The sequence below is a fragment of the Heterodontus francisci genome, chromosome 15 (assembly GCF_036365525.1).
Source record: "Heterodontus francisci isolate sHetFra1 chromosome 15, sHetFra1.hap1, whole genome shotgun sequence".
Classification (NCBI taxonomy): domain Eukaryota; kingdom Metazoa; phylum Chordata; class Chondrichthyes; order Heterodontiformes; family Heterodontidae; genus Heterodontus; species Heterodontus francisci.
In genome coordinates this window covers 58,893,504-58,915,712 of record NC_090385.1, presented here as the reverse complement: position 1 = coordinate 58,915,712, position 22,209 = coordinate 58,893,504, and the positions used below count along the sequence as shown (strand labels likewise).

General features: G+C 43.1%; 1 protein-coding gene across 2 annotated transcripts; it reads right to left on the bottom strand.

Annotated features, from left to right (window-relative positions):
- Positions 1 to 251: 251 nt before the first annotated feature.
- rbmx2 (RNA binding motif protein X-linked 2) lies at positions 252 to 15,714 on the bottom strand. 2 transcript variants are annotated; one of them, XM_068047594.1, is made up of 6 exons: positions 15,642 to 15,714; positions 13,495 to 13,610; positions 9,909 to 9,960; positions 8,067 to 8,196; positions 4,098 to 4,287; positions 252 to 3,975 (listed from the first exon to the last, which is right to left on the bottom strand). In XM_068047594.1, the coding sequence occupies exons 1-6, from the start codon at positions 15,644 to 15,646 to the stop codon at positions 3,329 to 3,331; spliced, it is 1,140 nt and encodes a 379-aa protein (XP_067903695.1). In that variant the 5' UTR covers positions 15,647 to 15,714; the 3' UTR covers positions 252 to 3,328. The 2 variants fall into 2 exon arrangements, with proteins under 2 accessions (XP_067903695.1, XP_067903696.1); XM_068047595.1 differs by lacking the exon at positions 15,642 to 15,714 and adding an exon at positions 11,352 to 11,380 and having other exon boundaries at positions 13,495 to 13,570.
- Positions 15,715 to 22,209: the final 6,495 nt, after the last annotated feature.

Below are 22,209 nucleotides of genomic sequence, written 5' to 3'. Positions count from 1 at the left end.
CACCAGCATTGGCCGAAATGCTCCAAGAAGACGAGCGCAATTGAGTGGGAACTCCAAGCCATTATCTTTAAGCCTGTGGTAAAATTAACAGAGAAAGCACAATTCAGGAACTTGATGGAAGATGTAACAAGCCTACAGAATGGTGAAGTACAACAGCAACACATTTTGTAGCAGAGTGGGGTGGGTGAAAACATGGGAAATAGCAAATTTTTAAGTATAGTTGTAAAATGATTTCACCAGGGTTTCAACAATTTTTGACTGCCAGTTTATAAATGTATTTAATAGAATTATTCACAAAAAAATAACTTTTCTTCAACAGTTCGTTTGGACAAAACATACATTTTAAAGTATATATCCAGCCTCAGCTGTTGCTGTACCAGTGCAGGAGCCACTTTGAATACACTTTGTTTCAGGTGGAGGTGAAACAATAATTCTGAGCTTGGCTAAATTGTTACAAGATTTATTAAAAAGGTGCTTTGACATCACTGCAGTAACAGCTGTCCCTGTGTCATAACGTACATAATCCAATATTTGGATAACTGACAGTATTATATTTCCACCAGCATGTGATTCTAAGCATCATTAATTTTAACACTACCAGTTCAGTAAATGTGGAGGAACTGGACCCATGTTTGCAGACTGGGTTGCAGACTCACTCCTAGCACAGAATGGAAAAGCAATGAACTCTCCTCAAATAGGATCAAAATCTAGTGAAGCAAACTAGAAAAATAGAGAATCTTAAATTATTCAATTTTTAATTATCTGAAAGTGAACCACTAAATAAATGCACATCTATCAACTACAGTACGACTACTGCATACAAACTCCCAACTCAGTAGCAAAGTACCAATGGTAGGGAGCACAATTTTCATTCTTTCCATGTCACTGCAGGGAACCCCTGGAAGGGAAGGACGATTCGGAGGGAAGGGAGACTCGGAGGTAAGTGGCGTGTAGTTCAAGTGAACCAGGGAGAAAAGTTGTGAAATGTACCAGATGGTTCTTCCAAAGCCAAGAGTGGAACGAGAATCCTCTCTACTCCTGGACACTGATCCGCCCTTCAGAGTGAGTCTCTGATTGCTGGGCTCTGCTGTGTGCTACTGCTCTCCCTACTGGAAGGCGAAATTGGGTTTGTTTTGGTTACTTTTATGGGGTGATTTGATTAAGATGTATACAATTAGGAAGGGATAGGAAAAAGACTGACTGTTTCCTGTGGTAGAAGGATCTAGAATGAGAAGACATGGATAGGAGAGCAAAATACTGCAGATGCTGGAAATACTCAGCAGATCAGGCAGCATTTGTGGAAACAGAGTTAATGTTTCCGATCATTAACCTTACATCAGAAAGGTCAGACGGTGCTTGATCTGCTGATTATTTCCAGCATTCTGTTTTAGTTTGTGATATAGATATAAGATTTAATGCAAGAAATTTGGGACTTGTTAGGAGAAAGGGCTGTGAGGCTGTGGACTGGAGTTAGTGATTGAAGCAAAGAATATGTTAACATTTAAGAACTGGTTAGGCAGATGGTTTAAGGAAATTGGAATAAGGTGATATGGGACAAGGACATGGGATTAGGACTATTGCTTGTTTAAAGGTTAAACACCAAAGATAGACCAAACAGCCTGCTTCTGGATTATAATTTTTGTGTAATGCTTCTGACAACTTTTCTTGGTATCCATGAAGAGCGGGAACTGGAACGTCACCTCCCGAATAACAGAGAATGCTGTCTGACATGAGGAAAACCACATATCTGTTCCTGATTACGTTGAAAGCTAACGCTGCTTAAAACTTGGCAGTTGCTGGAATGTCGAGTGAAACAATTTTTCTACTTCCTGTTGGGAGGCAGAGGGAGCAATGCTTTCCCATGTGACAATCCAATTTCAGCAATCAGTATTTTTTAAATGAACAGTTCAGAAATTAGAAAACTAGTTCAAAGCTGGAGTTCACCAACTGCCCAGCCTAACTTCAGCCTAGCAACAGCCCTATTCAGATGCAGCTTAAAAGGTACTTTCATATTAAAATGTGGGAGTTCCAGGAGGGCAGCATTTAAACAAGAGACCCACAACCTTCATTGTACCACTGTTTGTTCAGCTAACGCTCCCTTTTAAGCATGGGCAGACAAGCACATGACCCATTCATCAGTGTAACAGGCCTGAGGCAGAGCACCTTGATGGAGAAGAAAAACAACATTGAGCAATTCTTGAAATGTCATTTCATTTGGATTCCGCTGTAATAAACTGTGTGGACAGCAGCATCTTTTGATCTACAGTCCACTGCACAGAGTAGCTCGTAAGCCTCATTTATTTGATAATACTATTCTTACAGTAAGATCACAGGAAGTAGACAATCCATTCTGTTGGTTCAAACCCTCTAACCCTAGAGAATCTCCACCGGAAAACATAACAACAATGACAGATGAAGAACAGTTCTAGGGAGTCAAAAGCAGGTTTTCCACAGTTGGTTCTAATATTCTTCATCCATTATATTTTTTATAAATACACTGCACACTTAAAACCACGAGGAAAACAGTGACATCCCTACTTTAAAATCAAACATGGAACAATTTTCTATTCAAATAGGTATTATAAATATGACTTCAGAACAGCATTAGAAATGTACAGAACTCAGTGGATAAATGCATGGCTGGTATGGAGCTGAGCCATGTTGACCAAAGAGGGGCTTCAATCACAGGCCTTTGTTGATCTAGCCAATCTCAGCTGGGTGGCAGCTGGGAGACTACAATTGCTCCACTGTTTCCTGGGCTATAGGAGGGGGAAAGTAAAAAGAAAATCAGCTGGCTTTCTCACTGCCGATTGCTATCCAGTGCCTCCTGCTAGCATGTGCCTGTGGGGTTACGAGGTTAAGAGCAGGATTGGGCTTGGCTGCAATGTCCTGCTATGATTTAAAAGCCTATTGGAACTCAATGCCTAGCTTCACATGTGAAGAACTGCCAGCTATTGAAGTACTGGAGGATAACCAATGTGAGGAGAATCAAACCCCTGCTTCAGTTGGCATCTTCAAGACAGAGAAAATTAGAAAAAAAAACATTTTTTTTTTTAAACACATTATTAGACATTTTGAAAGCTTATTTAAAAAAGGACCTTCAGCTGTTAAAGGGGGCTTACATGTTGCTTAATATTCTCCATTGCAAAAATAGCCAAACATACAGAGAAATAGTTAAAACAGGCTGCAGGAAAGCATCAAATTTCAGAATGATGTCTTGATTTCTGGTTATTTACTGCTGGGACTTAAATTCGTGGATTGAGGTGAAACCTTGAACTATCAACTTGACCAGATGTGTTAGGTTCAGCTGCAGAAAACTTCTAAATGCTCAGTTTCTTCCATGATCACTGTCTCTGTAATTGTCTCTTTCCTTGTAATAGCTGCCTTTTTCATGCTGATTTCTCCTCTCTTTATGCTTGATGCTGTCAAAATGTGAATCCCGCTCCTCTCTCCTATTGCGATCATACTTCCTATATTTGTCTCGATCATGCGTACTGTCAAACCTCTCTCTTTGCATTTTCTCTTGTTCGTTCTGCCTTTCCTCATCATATCTCACCTCTCTCCCATCACCGTGAATGTACCTTGAGTCTCTCTCTGACCTTTCATTGTATGTTCCTCTGTCATTTTGATCATCTCTTCGCCTTTCTTCCCTCTCTGAGTTCCTAGACCGATCCCTCTCGTTCCGTTTCTCTCTGGTTCTCATTTCATCAGCTTCATCCATGTGTTTCCTTCCATCTCCTCTTGCTCTTTGTTCACTCCTGTAGTCCACACTGCAATCCTGATAAGCATCCCGGTTTTTATCAGCATATTTCTCATATCCCGCATCCTCTCTTTCCCTCTTGACTCTTATGGAGGGTGGTGATTGGTTTCGGCTAGAGTTCTTGGCCAATTGCTCGGAGCCTCGCTCCTCGACCTCCTTCTTCTCCAGCTTGATTTTTTTCTCTTTCTTCTCTTTCTTTTTTTTCTTTTTCTTTTCTGGAGAACAAAAAATGTTCTGGTGAATTCTGGTTTTAACTTGCCAATTTGCCAAACCTAAACAAAATTCTGGCCAAATCCTATCCTTTAAATCATTAATCTATGCATTTCACTTCACATACCTTTCTTCCGTTTCTTAGCTGATACTTCATTAACATCCTCAGAGGAATCTGAGGAAACTGGTGCTGGGGGAGGTGCTCTTGGTGCACAGCCTTCCTCTCTTAGTGTTTTTGTCACAGCATCAATATCATCTCCATCCTTTGGAGGGCGGTAATTGGCCACATGGTCAACACGGATTGTCCGTCCCTTAATCTAAAAGGAGATACACAGAAGTAATAAGCCAGAAATGGGCAAACCAGTCCATACAGCAGATAGTTCTAATCATATTTATCCACTATGTTCCTATAACCCTTCAAGTGTCCATGGCCCCTTGTTCCTCAACTACTGGAAACAGTCTGCTTCTATTTACCCTGTTCCATTCTTTCACGAGTTAGCATATTAAGCATTCCGTATGATTGACTGAATTAGGACCTCACCCTCACGATCAGTGTATACCAACAACTGCAGCAGAAATGAACACAGAATGAATATGCTTTCTTCAAAGTAAATTTCAACATGAACTCCCCTCATGGCTCAGTGGTAAAATGCATCACCTTATGTGGTACTAAGGAAAACAAACCAGGAAAATCCAAGATTCAATCTCAAACTGTTGGTTCACTAAGTCCAATTTCCTTTGTGTTTCTATTGTTTTGCTGTGAACTGTAGATAATTTGCATAAATTAAATTCTGCATTTGGGCCAAAACTGCAATATGATCTCATTGCAAATAGGAAGCCACAGTTTAAGCAATTAACAGATCTTTTTTCCACTGAGTAACCTCGGTGAACGGCAGAGGTTCAAAAAGGTGGGGCAATTCAAGAAGTACTCAGTAGATTTTATCAAGCTTGGGTTTTAGAAGCCTGTAGATTGCAGCAGGAAAGGAACACTAAGGGAGATAAGGAGTTTCACAGTCCTGAAGTGGGGATGTTCGCTGATGATTGCACAATGTTCAGCACCATTCGCGACTCCTCAAATACTGAAGCAGACCGTGCAGAAATGCAGCAAGACCTGGACAATATCCAGGCTTGCACTGATAAGTGGCAAGTAACATTTGCGCCACACAAGTGCCAGGCAATGACCATCTCCAACAAGAGAGAACCTAACCATCTCCCCTTGACATTCAATGGCATTACCATCGCCGAATCCCCCACTATCAACATCCTAGGGGCTACCATTGACCAGAAACTGAACTGGAGTAGCCATATAAATACCGTGGCTACAAGAGCAGGTCAGAGGCTAGGAATCCTGCAGCGAGTAACTCACCTCCTGACTCCCCAAAGCCTGTCCACCATCTACAAGGCACAAGTCAGGAGTGTGATGGAATACTCTCCACTTGCCTGGATGGGAGCAGCTCCAACAACACTCAAGAAGCTCGACACCATCCAGGACAAAGCAGCCCGCTTGATTGGCACCGCATTCACAAATATTCACTCCCTCTACCACCGACGCACAGTGGCAGCAGTGTGTACCATCTACAAGATGCACTGCAGCAACGCACCAAGGCTCCTTAGATAGCACCTTCCAAACCCGCGACCTCTACCACCTCGAAGGACAAGAGCAGCAGATGCATGGGAACATCACTACCTGCAAGTTCCCGTCCAAGTCACACACCATCCTGACTTGGAACTATATCGCCGTTCCTTCACTGTCGCTGGGTCAAAATCCTGGAACTCCCTTCCTAACAGCACTGTGGGTGTAGCTACCTCACATGGACTGCAGCGGTTCAAGAAGGCAGCTCACCACCACCTTCTCGAGGGCAATTAGGGATGGGCAATAAATGCTGGCATAGCCAGAGACGCCCACATCCCATGAATGAATTAAAAAAAACAGGAAAAGAAGATGGATGAATCTTCATTCGAACACTGGAAGAAGAGAAAACATGTCAGATGTTGTACTTGGAGCTTACGGGGAAGAAGGAAGGAACGTTCACGTAAGCATGGCCATAGTAGTATCGATAAAGTAGAGAGCGACAAGGGGTGCGATGAAGGGGGATGCTGAAGGCAGAAAAGAAAGAAGGATTCCCTATCAACTGCCAAACTACTTCTTGTATCAGGTCTAAGAGTAAGGTCCTGTTGTAGGATTACTGAAATATATCACATGCTCATCAAAGCATTTTGTTGATTTAAACTGGATATATAGTAACAGCAGCAGCATCAGTGAACAGGGGTTGTCTCCTTCACTACAAAAGATAGGACACCTTGAATATATTTTATAAACTAAAAAATACAAACATTTCCCTGCCTTTCCTAAAGCTGAAATATGGCATTCATATTTTTTTTTAAAAATCAGTCATGAAAACAGCAACTTAAATTTGATTTTAAAATCTCGCAATAAGCTTGTAAAATCTAAACATTTAAATTGTAAACTGTATTGCAGTGGCAATGCTACCCCATTACAAATCACACTTCTCTGCAGCTACACACCAGACTAACAGTAATACAGGAGCCTCAAATTCTATCGGACATTTGACCCCAGATTATTTATGCACTCAATTTTTGAAATGTTAAATCACTATAAATTTTGAATCTGCAGTTGCAAATCTAATCAATTAACAAAAGTTTAAAAAATCAATTAGCCACTAGTTAGCCACTTTGTCCAGAAATAATTAAATGACTTCTTTGATGGCCAAGTGAGTAGCTGAACCCCACGAGAAGGTGTCAGATTTGATCCCTAGTCTATGATGAATTACTTGATTGGAATGGCAGCAGAGGAGCTATAATTAGTCTCAGTCAGGGTTCATTCACATATCCAGGGGATCACCGCTGGACGTGTGTGAAGATAGGGTCCATGTTCATATAGCCTGCCAAGGTTTGTATATGTATAATGGTCACCTGGGCAAGCTATCAGTAGATGCCACTGACCATGGAACTGTAGCCAGAATGAGTCAATGCCTTCTAGAATTATGAGCAAAAAATAATTTTAAAGGAGGACAGACTTAAATAAGTCAGGTAGAGTCCATATCTGAGAACTACATCAATCAATCACAGGAACAAGCAAACATGGTGTTTTCTTTTACCATATATCTTATGTTCTCTGAGATACTGTTCCAAGGAAAGCAGACACAGATTGCTTTTTGACCTTTACATTGATTAAATCATTGAAAAAGCTGGAATTTATTTATTACAATTAACATTATGGTGGACACAACAAGGTGGTCCTTTTTTAGTAGACTACTTCCAAAATACTTTCACCTTGTAATTTAACTCAATTTTCAGACTGAATTACAGCTGAGGAAGCAAGCAAATAATCTTCTAGGCTGCTGCCAGTGTCTTTCCACATAGCAAATTGTCAGGAGGTGCCATAGACTAAAGGCCTGCTACCCAACCCGAACCCGACGGGACCAAACGACATGCGTCGGGTTCGGGTTGGGCCGGATCGGACACGCTCAGTCACCACCTCAGGTAAGTGACCCTAATGTGAATTTACTTTTTGGACTTTAAAGGTGGTTTTGTTATTTTAAGCTTGTGCAGGTAAGGAACAAAGTGAAAAACGGAAGGTAAGTTAACTGATCGTCAGGTCGGGTGCGGGAAAAAACGGAAGGACTCGGGCCAGGTCGGGCTCGGATGGGGTTCGGTCGGGCTTGGGTCGGGTCTCATTTGCAGACCCGAGCAGGCCTTTACCATAGACTACACCTAGCACTGTTGTCTTGTCATTTTGCCTTACCTTTCCAGGGGGACAGTGCAGCCTTTGCTTGATGGGAATGGTGTGTTCCAGAGACTGAAGTTAGACTGGCTAGTTCTACCTCAGGAACTTCACAAATCTGTAGATCAGTTGCTTTTCTATTAATTAATATAAGATTAAAAAGAACTCGTGCATTATTTCACTGCATTTTTCAGTGATTTTTGGTGCAAATTTTAAAAAGCCAAGCTTACACTACCCATACACACTGGGGACAGGTTGTATCTGCCTTTCCAAATGGGCTCCCTGGAAGAGGCCAGATACCACACCTGTTCAGAGAACAGGATATGGTATTCCTTCTATTTTTGCACCCACCTTGATTCCATTAAAGTTGTCTACAGCCAAAATGGTGCTTCTCTGGTCCTCATAACAGATAAAACAGAAGCCTTTTGATTTCCCAGTCTTCTTGTCTCGAACTAGATTGATGTTAACAATCTCCCCGTACCTGTTGAGGGAAGATTAATGGTTTACTGCATTTTCTCCTCTGTCTTACACCACTTTTATCAGAGGTTGAGGTTGTGCCTCACCAGATCCTCCACTGTGGTCTCATCTGTAAATATTTAATCTCCTTTGCAGTAAACTTCCCTCCCACAAACAGTTGATTTCTTCTCCATCCAGCTCCACTGTCCAATATCATTAGCCTCCTGATCTAACTTACTCTCTCGAATGTTTACTTTTGCGAGCAAGGCATGCCCATTCCATTGTGCGTCTGCCCAAACTATCCATAGGGGTTGCGTAGCTGTCATTGCCAGATACCTACGGGGTCTCCCCCACGCACCCCCACCCCCCCAGCCTTTCTTGGTACCTTTTTCTTGTTCAAACACATCACCCTCTTCTGCCTCTTTTTTAAAGTCCTTAGGGCAGATTTTCCTCTGCCGTTCCAATTGCTTTTGGACAGATCTGGGGCGGGCAGGAGAGGAAAATTGGGCAGAGAACTGTTACTCTGGCTCGCTGCCACCCGATGCCATTTCTGCACATTTTTGCTGGAAGTGACATCAAATGAGCAGCACATCCCTACCTCATCCTACACAAACTCCATCTCATTCTAACTTACACAGTAAATCCAACTCACCCAACATCCTGTCCTTTGCTAATCTCCACTCCGGCTCCCTCCCCTCTATGCCCTTAATTCTTGTCTTTGTTTACAAATCTCTCCACAGGTCATTGGCCATCTACACAACCTCTTCCAGTCCTAAAGTTCTCTGACTCTGCCATTTTATACAACCCAGTCCCTTCACTGTGTTTCTTTCCGTGTCAGATAATTCAGCCATCTTGGTCCTTCTCTGGATCTCCCACTCTAAATCTCTTTGTCTTTCTCCTTTCTTCCTGCGTTTAAAATCTTTCTGGACATGCACTCAATCACCTCTCCTAGCTCTTCTACTTCTGCCTGATGTTCTCTCTCTCCATGAAGCACCTTGAAATGTTCTATTACATTAAATGCACTATATAAATACCCAACATTGTTATCAAACTGCAGAATGGTGCTCGAGCTGTGAGATTATGCCACCTACTGGCACAAAACCAGATCATTTTCACCAATATGAAATGATACACTAAATTAATCAAGCACACATTGTTGATGATACTGATTTTGAGACAATAAAAGACTAGCAATTATCATTTGCCTTTCATGACCCAAAACGCTTTAGAGCCAATGAACTATTTTTGAAGCGTAGACACTGTTGTGATGTAGGAAGCACGGCAGCCAATTTGTGCACAGCAAGGTCCCAACAACAGCAGTGTGTCTATTCACCGATAAGCTGAGCAATACAGGCCACGAAGGTTCCACGTTTGATCTCCAGTGTGTGTGCTGTTAGGTGGTCCCAGTTAAGACTGTGCTAGGGGCTACTACAATTGGTCTCAGTACCATTGGGTCAGAGAGAGAAAAATTAGCCAGAGTTTCTACTCCTGATCACTATCCAAGAGACCCTGCAATAAGTGCACAAAGGTAAATGACAAGTGTGGACAGGATTGAGTTTAGAAGTGCTGAACTCATGGTTGAATAGCCTGGTGTTACTGTCAAGGCTCAGACTTGATTACTGGTCACTTGGTTGAGGAACACAACTGGAGCCACACCTGTGGAACTACATAACGTCTGCAGCCTCAGGAGGGGGAGGAAGCGAGGGGCAAATTTGGCAAGGGAAAAAAATTACTTACTGTGAAAACACACAGATAATGTCTCCTTCAGTTAATTCGTAGGGCAAGCCACCTAGGAACAAGAAAAAAGAGTGTACTTACAGACAAAACCAAACCCTCACAGCTGATGCTGGCACTACCAAGGACCAGGAGGTGTACAATCAGTACCACACTCACCTAAATAAGTATAAGATCTGGGATTGACAGTCATACACATTTTCCATTTGAAATGCATGCCAATTAACCATCTGAATACATAATCCAAGCTCATTATGTAAGGACATCAAAAACATTCTGTAAATATTTAGCAGCCATTTCATGTGTGTGGGAGTGAAGAGAGAAACCCTCAGTGACTTATTGTGTAGTGATTATTTTCAGCACAAGGTGAAACATTGCCCCCTCAAACATGGCCCTGGTAACAAAATATCTTGTTATATGATTCTTGTCCATTATTGGCATTTGAATCCTTATACCCATCTCCCAGAAAAAGCACAATTAACAGAGTTCACTTAAAGCAATTAACACTAAAGAACTTTTAAATGGAATATTAAAATCAAATTTTCTCCCTCAACCTTCAGTACCTGCCTCTCCTGACAGTGCTTCCATCAGCCCAACCGAACAGTGATATTGACACTCGTTTACTCAGTAAGCGGCCCACAAACATGCCTGTCAATGGCATGGATTTCATAAGCACAGTAATGAAATCTCATCCTCAAGTTTGAGCATCAAATACTGACAGCATAAGCCCAATCTGTGCCACTTCACAATATCACTAAACCCTGTTCACGCCTTATCCCACTACAGGCCGTCACCTTCACCGAAACCCACAAGCCCAGGAAAGACAGTATTGATCTGCACCAGGAATGGCCCCTGCTGCCCCCCCCCCCCCCCACTGCCCCACCATTACCCCACTCATTGAATATCTTTTGTTTTCCCACCTGCCTCTATTTTGACTTTTGTTTGCAAGTTATTAGATGAGAGACAGTAGTGTTAACAGGCCAGTGAGCAGCCAAGCAGCAAGATGTTTGGAAAGTGCTACTGTACAAGGAAGGGGTGGGCCAGCAAGCAGCACTGCAGACAGTGGGAAAAAGGACATGGCGGGCCACTGTTCCAAATCCTTCACCATCAGCTAGCCCATTCCTTTTTAATATTATTAATATTCCATTTAAAATTTCTATTCAAGACTGAGATCGATAGACTTTTGAACTTCAAGGGATTAAGGGATAAGGAGGATCGGGCAAGAAAATGAAGTTACAGAATCACAGAATGATTACAGCACAGATGGAGGCCATTTGGCCTGTCGTGTCAGTGCTGGCTCTCTGCCAGAGCAACTCACCTAGTCCCACTCCCCTGCCTTTTCCCTGTGGAGGCTGAAGATCAGCCATGATCTTACTGAATGGCAGAGCAGGTTTGAGGGGCTGAATGGCCTACTCCTGATTCTATTTCTTAGGTTCTCATACTCACCAGAGTTGCATTTCAGCATTATTCCTAACCTACAAGCAGGGAAAAATTGGATAGGATGAAGTTAAAAGTTCATTTTTTAATACTCAAGATTTTTAAAAACACAAGATTGATGTGTTTAAATATCTGATACCAAAAGCTGTGTCCAATTGGAGACAATAAAGAAACAAGTATTAGAGGAAGCAAATTTTTTAAAAAAATATTGACTGATCAACTGTCAAAGCATTTTCTAATTATTTAATTGAGAAAGCTTTTTGACAACAATGGGTTACTGTAAAAGCTCTCCTTTCACCTAGTTTACAACTGATGGCATTAAGTCTTTACAAAGAGATACCCTCTGTAAAATCATCTTAAAGGAGTCCTCTGTAGTCAGCAAAGGTCAACCCCTGACCCAGCCAATTCCATTAGTTACAACAAGGGTTGAAGACTTTTAATAACCAAGATTAGAATGGAAGCATTCCAATCTTGGGGCAGAACTGACTGACAGGTCAAATTACTGAAGGTTTTTGACTGTAGGATATTAGAAAGACCGTTTGTGCCTTTGTTTTTGATTAGACATGGCCAGAGAAGCAAGTTGCTTTTAACAGAGAAAGAACTGTGCTTGGAGAAGTCAAAAGGAATCTTGTTTAGTTCAGAAATATTTCGCATTTGTCAGGACAAGTTAATCCAGTAGAATACATTTTTGAGTTATGAGAACTATAGTGTAAATTTATAAGATTATGGACGGGGTAAGCTTGAAGAAATAAAAGAAGAGGAGGCCTGATGAACAAAAAATGAAAAACTACCATGGGGAAGGTGCAGAAGGCATAGGCAATAGATGCCATTCACATGTGGGCGGCACAGTGGCGCAGTGGTTAGCACCGCAGCCTCACAGCTCCAGCGACCCGGGTTCAATTCTGGGTGTTGCCTGTGTGGAGTTTGCAAGTTCTCCCTGTGTCTGTGTGGGTTTTCTCCGGGTGCTCCGGTTTCCTCCCACAAGCCAAAAGACTTGCAGGTTGATAGGTAAATTGGCCATTATAAATTGCCCCTAGTATAGGTAGGTGGTAGGGAAAAACAGGGACAGGTGGGGATGCGGTAGGAATATGGGATTAGTGTAGGATTAGTATAAAATGGGTGGTTGATGGTCGGCACAGACTCGGTGTGCCGAAGGGCCTGTTTCAGTGCTGTATCTCTAAACTAAACATAAACATAAACATTGCAAAGGGAGACAGATAGGACCAGATCATTGCAGAAGTGAATTTAACTTTACTATAATATGCAACTATTTCTGGAGACAAAATGGTTTTAAGCCATTTTATTGATAACAGACATTTAAATAGAGAATGTACAATTACTTTTCTATGCAGCTAAGACTGTAAGGCTTTAATACTAAACTGAAAGCTAAACTATATCAAGGTTAACAGCTACATTTTGATTCTGAAAGCTAGTTATTTTACCTTTTGTAACGTTACTTTGAAAATTATGTTTTCATTACATGAACATAGTTAAGGAAATGAAGTAGTGCTGCAGTTACAGATCACAAACTTTGATTATGCATGAGTTAAATAGGTTTCAACCAATATTTCAATTCATTCAGGCCGTTGGCAAATGGGGATTTAATGTAGGACAACTGGAGTGAGCTAAATATGGCACCATGCATTAACTCAAGAGAGGCATTAAATATTCCTACATATAGTCTTAATGTAACTATATCAGTCCTGTAACCCACCCCCTTCTTGCCTGCAAGAGTCTAGTGTCCATTTAGGGACTGCCAGGGTGGCACATATGAAATCAGGAGCTGATTTTGTGTATGTGGGAATCATAGCCACAGTCAGACCTCTCCTCAGATGCACAGTGTACTGAAATGTGCTTGAGACTGAGCTTCAGGGAAAACATGTCCTGAATTGTGGTGCACAAGGAAAGTTAGTGAGTAACCCAGTCTCACACGATCTCCTTTCTATTTGTTTTCCTATATAGAAAATCTGCTTTAGATCTCCCCATTTAATTCTGGAATTTGGAAATAAATTTTGATACATCTGAAGTTTAACCATATCAAAGAAAATAATTTCAATTATATTTAGATTTAAACAAGCAGACACTATGGGCCACAAGTTGCTGTGGCCACCAAAACAGTGACAACTTGGAATGTGGAAAAGGTTTCACTTACCCAAAAAGATCCAGGCACTGTCTTTGTACTCTGAGTGCCAGGACACTTTATCTTGAACACCCAGCTCTGCCTCTCTTGCATTTAGCTCATTGATGAGCTTCACTTTCGTGAGTGGACTAAGTACAGGAAAAAAACACAACAACTTGATTATAAGGTTGCCGAGACCATGGTGCTCAAACAAAACAGTAATTTGTCAAGACTACATGCTTCTTCTGCTGATGCAACCTTTTACCTGAACCAAGACATATGAAGGATCATGTTAGGATCACCTCATCTACATTTCATCACCAGACCACCTATTTCTAGCTTCAAAACAGCACTCTTCTCTGTCTCAACCTCATCCTGACAGACTGTACACCCCTCAATCACACATTTGTCACCTCCAGACTTAGTTTTTCCAATGCTCTTCCTGTCAGCTCCCAGACTCCACTCCAAATAAATGCTAACTCACTTCAAACTCTTCCAACCACAGCCTATCCTGCACACAGTCATTCTCACCAATTGCTCCAGTTCTTGCTCAACTTCTCTAGCATCCACACCACCCCACCCAGCTTGCAACACATAGATTTCCATAATCCTCGTTTACCAATCTCTCCCTTGCCTCACACATTACTGCTGCAACCTCCTTCAGTTCCAAGTTTCAGAATTTGGATGACTGTTTAAACCTCCCCCTCCACTCGGAGCCACAGCCTTCAGCCATTTCCCCTCGCCCTGCATCATTGAATTTTCTCACCAAAACCCTCTGTCTCTTTTCATCTGTACTTGACTTTTCAAAAAAAACTTCCTCACAAATTCTTTGGACAGGCTTATGGTCACCTCCCCATAGTTGCTCCCTGTTCCTGTTCTACGTTAGTCTCTCTGTGAAGTGCCTAGGAACATTTTGCTGTATTTTTACATTATGCTGCCCCATACCTAACCCAGAAAATTCTGAAAAATGAAAGTTGACAGCTCAATAAAAAAACTGAAAGCAGCCCAGAATTTATGTTGTTTATCAAAGCCACTGCTTTGAGATGAATGAATTAAATTCCTTTTTATTACTGTGGATTTCAGAACTTCTATACCTCCTCAACCTTCCTGCAGGCTTCAACAGAACCACAGACAATTCTGCTCAAATGCTTCTCCACTTACATCCAACTCGGTGGGACTGCCCTTGCCTGGATCCAGTTTTACCAATCCAATTGTAGCACTGGCATCTTTTCCCACCCCCACGCTGTCATCTCCAGACTCCTCCAAGGATCCACACATGGTCTTCTCTTTTTCAACTACAAGAGAAGCCTTGGTGATATCATCTGCAGACATGGGGTCAGCTTCGACATGTGTACTGATGATACCCACAGTCCCACTCCAATATGCAGAGGAGGCTATGCGTCTTGTTACCTGCTAGCAATAGGGGGAGCCCTGGATGCCAGGCTCGCTACAGGTGGGATACTAGAAGCACTGCTTTATTGTACCCATCAGTCTTGCACATGCAAGACCTCCCTGCCATGGTGGTGAGTGGATAGGCATCAGGATCACAAAATCAGCTGCTCTTCCAGCCAACACACAAACAGAAAGTGGACTCACTGATTGTAAATTCCCCAAAAGTGCTTCATAGACCAAAGGGAAAAGCAAATGGAAGAGGGAGAAAGAAAGGGAAACAGAAAGCACAATCGGTCAGAAGAGCTTTTCGGAGATTTTTGAAAGCAGGGCGTGAGATGTCAAGGGTGTTCCAGAGAACAGGAGCACAGTGGCTGACAGAGTAACAAACACTGTTTCATTCCCCGTTTGTGGTCCCATCAGGTTTTCACTTCTCCATGGCTTAATCGTTATTGAGAGACTCATTCCAGTATCTGTCCTCCTTCTCCCTCTCTCTGCCCACTCCACAAGTTAACCAGACTTCAGCTGACAAACAATTCAGCTCAGATACCCTTTGGCTCAGAGCACTGTCATTAATCACCCTGACCCTTTTATTTAAAATAAATCCGGGAATTAAGAATTGGTTCTGAAAACAAGGCTCTATGAGATCAGGTATGGCTGCACCCTCTGAATAAAAGATCCTTCTACTGAACATTTACCAAATAACAGCCCAGAGAGATCTCTTTCCTTCCCCCCTTTAGTGGATGTGGATATTAAACCAGTAACTCAATCAAATTTAACCTCCTACTCACTTCATTTTGCAGCAAATCCCAATTTCTGCTGCAGGAGCTGCACTTCCGGCACAAGAACAACGAGTGGCGCAAGAGGAGACACGACAGGAGGCCGGAGAGCTCCACCCACACCACCACCTACTGGCGCACAACACTAATGACGTGCTGCTAATCCAATACACTGCAATTTTGTTTTCAGTTTAGAACTTTTAAAACAATGTGCAATACGGCCGTTTATGCAAACGTAGACTAATGCGAGTTATATAAATTCAGATTACTGCAATTGGATGTAGAAGTGGACATGAGTATTATTAATAATCATCAGTTCTGACAAAAGGTCACCTTGGGGGAAATTTTAACCTGCATGAGGGGCTGGACTGGGGTGTTGATGTGTGTGGGGTGAGAAAGAAGGAAAATGTGCTGGCATGTTGGAAATTGAGCATCACCTGACCGACTTCCAGATTTAAACGGCACGTGTTTTGAGGCGCATGGATAGGCAGGTTGGCAATTATCATATGTAAAGTGGCAATTGATTGAAGGTTTAACCCTGCATTTTGGCTTTAACAGCTCACACAAGGGTTTCCTGAGCTGTCTGAAACTCGCCAGGGTCAACAAGGTGACAGCACGGTGGATTGGCAGGACTGTGAAATTGACCAGCTGCAAAACCTTTAGATACTGAACTACCACCGCTGCTTCCTTGCCTAACTGAAAGGATTTTGTTCACAGGATTTGTTCTCAGAGTGTGCATTCACTACTTTGGAGGTTATTTCCAACACTTTGCAGGTTATTTCTGCTACCTTGGACTTTTGGATTTTGATCTGCACTTCCCTGCTGTCAGTCTTCATTGTAGCATGGGAGCAGCTTATGCAGCTCTACTTTGAACCTCTGATAACATTAGCAAAACAGCAGCATACTTCTCCTCAGCTCCATAGGACAGAGGGGATAAGCACAGAATTCACAGGAGGCAATTACCTAACACACTGTATACAGGCAGAGAATTAACTTTCTGGAGTCTCATTCTTTGTCGTCAGGTCATCTGCAACCTTCTGAAATAAGACCTCCTTCCATGTTGACTAGGTGGACACACATTGCCAATGGCTGTCAAGGTCATTACAGCCCTGAATTTCTTCACATCTGACCTCGTCTATGGATCTGCTGATCACATCTACAGAGTCTCAAAATCTGCTGCGCACAAGGGCATCTTCCAGGTGACCAATGCCATGTTTGCCGTGGCTGCCACTTACATCTACTTTGCTACTGAAGAGGCCAGTCAGAAAGAGAGGCCCTTCAGATTTGCTGCAATGGCTGGATTCCTACAGGTCCAGATATTCATAGACTGCACTCATGTGGCAATCACGGTGCTCTCAGATCAACCAGCAGTATTTGTTAATCGAAAGGGATTCGGCTACATCAATGTTCAGCTGATATGTCATCACCGGAAGGTTTTCATGCCTGTCTGTGAAAGATATCCAGGAGGTTGCCATGTTGCCTTCATTCTGTGCCAGTCTCATCTCCCACAGGTATTTGTATCTTCAAACAGTCAGTGGGTGGCTCCTTGGAGACAAGGCATGCACTCTGAGGCTGTGGCTGATGACACCTGTGAGCAGCCCAACCACTGATACAGAGAAGGTTATAAGCGGAGCCACATGAGCACAGGAGTGCTCACTGATCAAGTCATTGGGGAGCTGAAGATGCGATTCAGGTGCCTGAACAGATCTGGGAGTGCTATTCAGTGTGCACCAGCAATGGCAATGGTCTGCTGTGCCTTGCACATCATAGCACTGCAGAGAGAACGGGAGCTACAGGAGGAGGAAGGTGATGATTGCTCTGCACCTTTAGAGAAGAAGAAGGAGGAAGAGGAGGAGCAGAAGGAGGAGCCTGATGTGGCCAGAGTCCCTGCAGCCGCTCACCTAGCTGTCAGAGTTGCCTGTGACAGACTCATGCAAGCATGATTCAGTTTGTTGCTTGTTCCCCTCCTCTGAACGCTGAGATGCTCATGGCCTCTGGGCTTTGGATCCTATGAGGGCCCCACTAAAGACTGCCCCACCTGCACCAGTGCAGGCTGACTCAGCCACTGAGGCTGAAGTCAGCATGCGAGACTCTGACTGAGGGGGGTGAGTAAGAGGGAGAACTGGGTGCACCTTAAGCAGAGTTTCCCCTTTCCATGTGCCCTTTCTCTATCTTCCCTCTCGCGGCCAACCTGCACTACACTGTTAGGCAAGAGCTGGAGAGCACCTTGCAGCAATTTAGTGAAGGCCATTGGTCTGGGCCAACATGCAGTCGATTGCCTGCCGCATCTGATGCTGCATGCAGGTGGTCACTCTTCCCATGGAGGTGCATATCAGCACAAAGGCCTGAGACATCATTTCACTTATGCTGGAGACGGACTCCTCCAATCTCTCTCCAATGGCGTATAGTGGAGAAAGGTATATAGTAGGGTTCCCCAGGGTTGGTGTTAGGACTCTTGCTTTTCTTGATCTATATTAATGACCTGGACTTGGGTATGCATAGCACAATTACAAAATTTGCGGATGACACAAAGCTTGGAAGTATTGTGAACTGTGAGGAGGATAGTGATAGACTTCAAAAGGACATAGAAAAGCGAATGAAATGGGCAGACAAATGGCAGATGAAATTTAATGCAGGGAAGTGTGAAGTGATACATTTTGGTGGGAAGAACGAGAAGAGGCTATATATATTTAAAAAAAGGATCCAATTCTAAAGGGGATGAAGGAGCAGAGGGACCTGAGGGTAAATGTGCAAAAATCATTGAATGTGGCAGGACAGGTTGAGAAATCAGTCAATAAAGCATACTGGATGAGAAATAAGAGCAGGAATAGGCTATTCAGCCCTTTGCGCCTACTCCGCCATTCAATTAGATCATGTCTGACCTACTTCAACACCATTTTCCTGCATTATCCCCATATCCCTTGATGTTTTTAGTATGTAGAAATTTATCGATCTCTGTTTTAAACATACTCAACGACTGAGCCTCCATCGCCCTTTGGGGCAGAGAATTCCAAAGATTCACCACTCTCTGAGTGAAGACATTCCTCCTCATCTCAGTCCTAAATGGCCTGCCCCTTATTCTGAGACTGTGTCTCCTGGTTCTAGACTCCCGAGCCGGGGGAAACATCCTGCATCTACCCTGTTGAGCCCTGTAAGAATTTTGTATGTTTGAATAAGATCATCTCTCAGTCTTCTAAACTCCAGAGAATAAAGTCTATTTAATCTTTCCTCATAGGAAAATCCCTCCATCCCAGGAATTAGTTTGGTGAACCTTCGTTGCAATCCCTCTATGGCAAGTATATCTTTCCTTAGGTAAGGGACCAAAACTGCACACAATACTCCAGGTGTGATCTCACAAGGCTCTATATAATTGCAGAAAGACATCTTTACCTCTATACTCAAATCCTCTTGTAATAAAGGTCAACATACCAATTACCTTCTTAATTGCTTGCTGTACCTGCATGTTAGCTTTCAGTGACTCATGAACAAGGACACCCAATTCCCTTTGAAGTTCAACACTTCCCAGCCTCTCACCATTTAAGAAATACTCTGTATTTCTGTTTTTCCTACCAAAGTGGATATCCTCACATTTCTCCACATTGTATTCCATCTGCCAAATTTTTGCCCACTCACTTAGCCTCTTCAATTCCCTTTGAAGCGTTTTCGCATCCTCCTCACAACTCACACTTCCACCTAGTTTTATGTCATCTGCAAACTTAGAAATATTACATTTAATCCCCACATCCAAATCATTGATATAGATTGTTAATAGCTGGGGCCCAAGCACTGATCCTTGCAGTACCCCACAATTCACAGCCTGCCAACCTGAAAATAACCTATTTATTCCTATTCTCTGTTTTCTGTCTATTAACCAGTTTTGAATCCATGCCAGTATATTTCCCCCAATCCCATGTGTTCTAAAATAAAAACAGAAAGTCCTGGAATTACTCAGCAGGTCAGGCAGCATATGTGGAGAGAGAAACAGTTAACGTTTCAGGTCTGTGTCCCATGTGTTCTAATTTTGTTAACTAACCTCTTGTGTGGGACCTTATCAAAAGCTCTCTGAAAATCTAAATATACCACATCCACCCATTCCCCCTTTTCTATTCTGCTAGTTATATCCTCAAAAAAACCCCAACAGGTTTGTTAAACATGATTTTCCTTTCATAAATCCATGTTGACTCTGCCCAATCCTACCATTATTTTCTAAGTGCCCTGTTATCATAACCTTAATTATAGATTCTAGCATTTTCCCTACGACTGATGTTAGACTAACAGGTCAGTAGTTCCCCATTTTCTCTCTCCCTCCTTTCTTAAAAAGTGGGGTTATATTTGCCACCTGGGCTTTATAAATAGGGGCATAGAATATAAAAACAAGGAAGTTATGATAAACTTGTATAAAACACTGGTTCGGCCTCAACTGGAGTAATGTGTGCAGTTCTGGAGACTAAACTTTAGGAAGGATGTGAAGGCTTTGGAGTTGGTGCAGAAAAGATTCAGGAGAATGGTTACAGGGATGAGGAACTTCAGTTACATGGATAGGTTGGAGAAGCTGGGGCTGTTCTCCTTGGAGATTAAGAAGAGATTAGGTAGAGGTGTTCAAAATCATGAGGGGTCCAGACAGAGTAGATAGAGAGAAACTGTTCTCATTGGCAAAAGGATCCAGAACCAGAGGACACCAATTTAAGGTGATTCATAAAAAAGTAACAGTGACTTGAGGAAAAACTTTTTTTACGCAGCAAGTGGTTAGGATCTGGAATGCAATGCCTGAGAGTGTGGTGGAGGCAGATTCAATCAGGGACTTCATAAGAGAATTGGATAATTATATAAAGAGGAAAAATTTGCAGGGCTACGGGGAAAAGGCGGGAGAGTGGGACTAGCGGAGTTGCTCTTGCAGCGAGCCAGTATGGACATGACAGACCGAATGGCCTCCTTTGGTGCTGTAACCATTCTATGATTCTAAACTTCTGGAAATGTTGACAGAACCTCACTCATTTTCTGTTGCTGCTCCAGAATAGTCCTCTTCATGGATGACGCCTGAGGCTGAGCTGAGCAGAGCTTAGAGTATCCTGGTTTCTCTGATGGGGATTCTCCACTGCTGTTCCTATCTCCTATACCTGCTCCTGCTCAATTGTGATGTGTGTCTCCCCAACTGACCACCTTGCTAAGTGTCTTGGAGGTCCCATCGAGCTGTGTCTATCTGCACTGGTGGAGGGTGCACATGCGTTGTGTGACGGCGCTTCCAAAGAGTGCATGACCTCTTCCTTTGAGGACTCCTCAATCTCCTCCCGCATCAGCTCCTGTGTCACATTTGGCAGACCTGTGGGAGATGAAAGACATAAATTAGAACTAAATGGGGATTGGGTTCAAAGTCATCATTGTGCAGATTATCATATTTCAGTTATTGGTGACATCAATTCAACATAGGTGAGTGTTGTATTCCATGTGCCTGTGTGATATCTATTTCTGTCACCAGGAGACGCCCCCCCCCCCATCTCTCCATCTCCAATGGCCATGCACTCCAACACTCTGCTGATCTCCATTGCTTCCTCCTGCACAATGGTCAGGGTGGCGATGACTGGAAGGCTACCTCCAGTTCTCTGCATCTCCCTGATGGTCTGTGCTTTGTTCTCCTGCAAGGAGAGGAAACAGAGAGTTATGAATGTGAGAAATTGAATGTTTTAAGAGGATGGAAGGACAGCATTTGAGGAGGGTGACTGTGAGGGATGGGTGTGAGATGGCAATAAGATGAAGTTGAGTTTCAGTGGTGGCTGTTCAGATGGGAATGTGAGGAGGTGCCTCAAGAGAGGAATGAGTGGAGCTGCAAGATGTGTTGGTCTGAGCACTGCTGCGCAGGAGAATGCTGGGGGATTCAGAGTGTGGTGGTTGGCACTTTAATGTGGGATGCCACTCACTTTACCTGCCTAGATGAGGTCATTGATCCTCTTTCAGCACTGAATGCAGGTTCGAGGGACCACTCTTCTGCTGCTCACCTCCTGAGCCACATACAGCAACACCTGCTTGGTTTCAGTGGCTGGTCTCTTCCTCCCATCTGCTGGGAAGAGTGTTCCTCTGTGGGCCCTTACAGCCTGAAGCAGGTCCTCCAGGGATGCCTCTGAGGACGGGCTGGGTGGGGTGGTGAGCAGCCTTCCCATGTTAAAACTCCGTCATTGCAGCTGCTCTCTCTGTTCTGATAGTTCTATACTGGATACATTCTGATCCCTGTCAGTGTTCCGTCAAATTGTGATGTTTGAAAAGTCAGGTACAGTTCATGATCACGCTTACCAACTCTGATTGGTCAGAAAATCTGGAAGCAGGATGCTAAGGTTGTGGCTGAGTTAAAAAGCCACGTCAAAGCCTGCTGCACAAACTGTCGGCTTCCTGACCTGGCACTTTCTTCTCCCACTGCAAGCGGGTCTAAATGTTAAAATTTGGCCTGTTAGCTTTGTTTCTCTCTCCACAGAAGCTGGCAGACCTGCTGAGTATTTCCAGCACTTCATGTTTTCATTTCAGATTTCCAGCATCTGCAGTATTTTGCTTTTGTATGAGTATCATGAAGTTGTTTATCAATCGGGTGGTG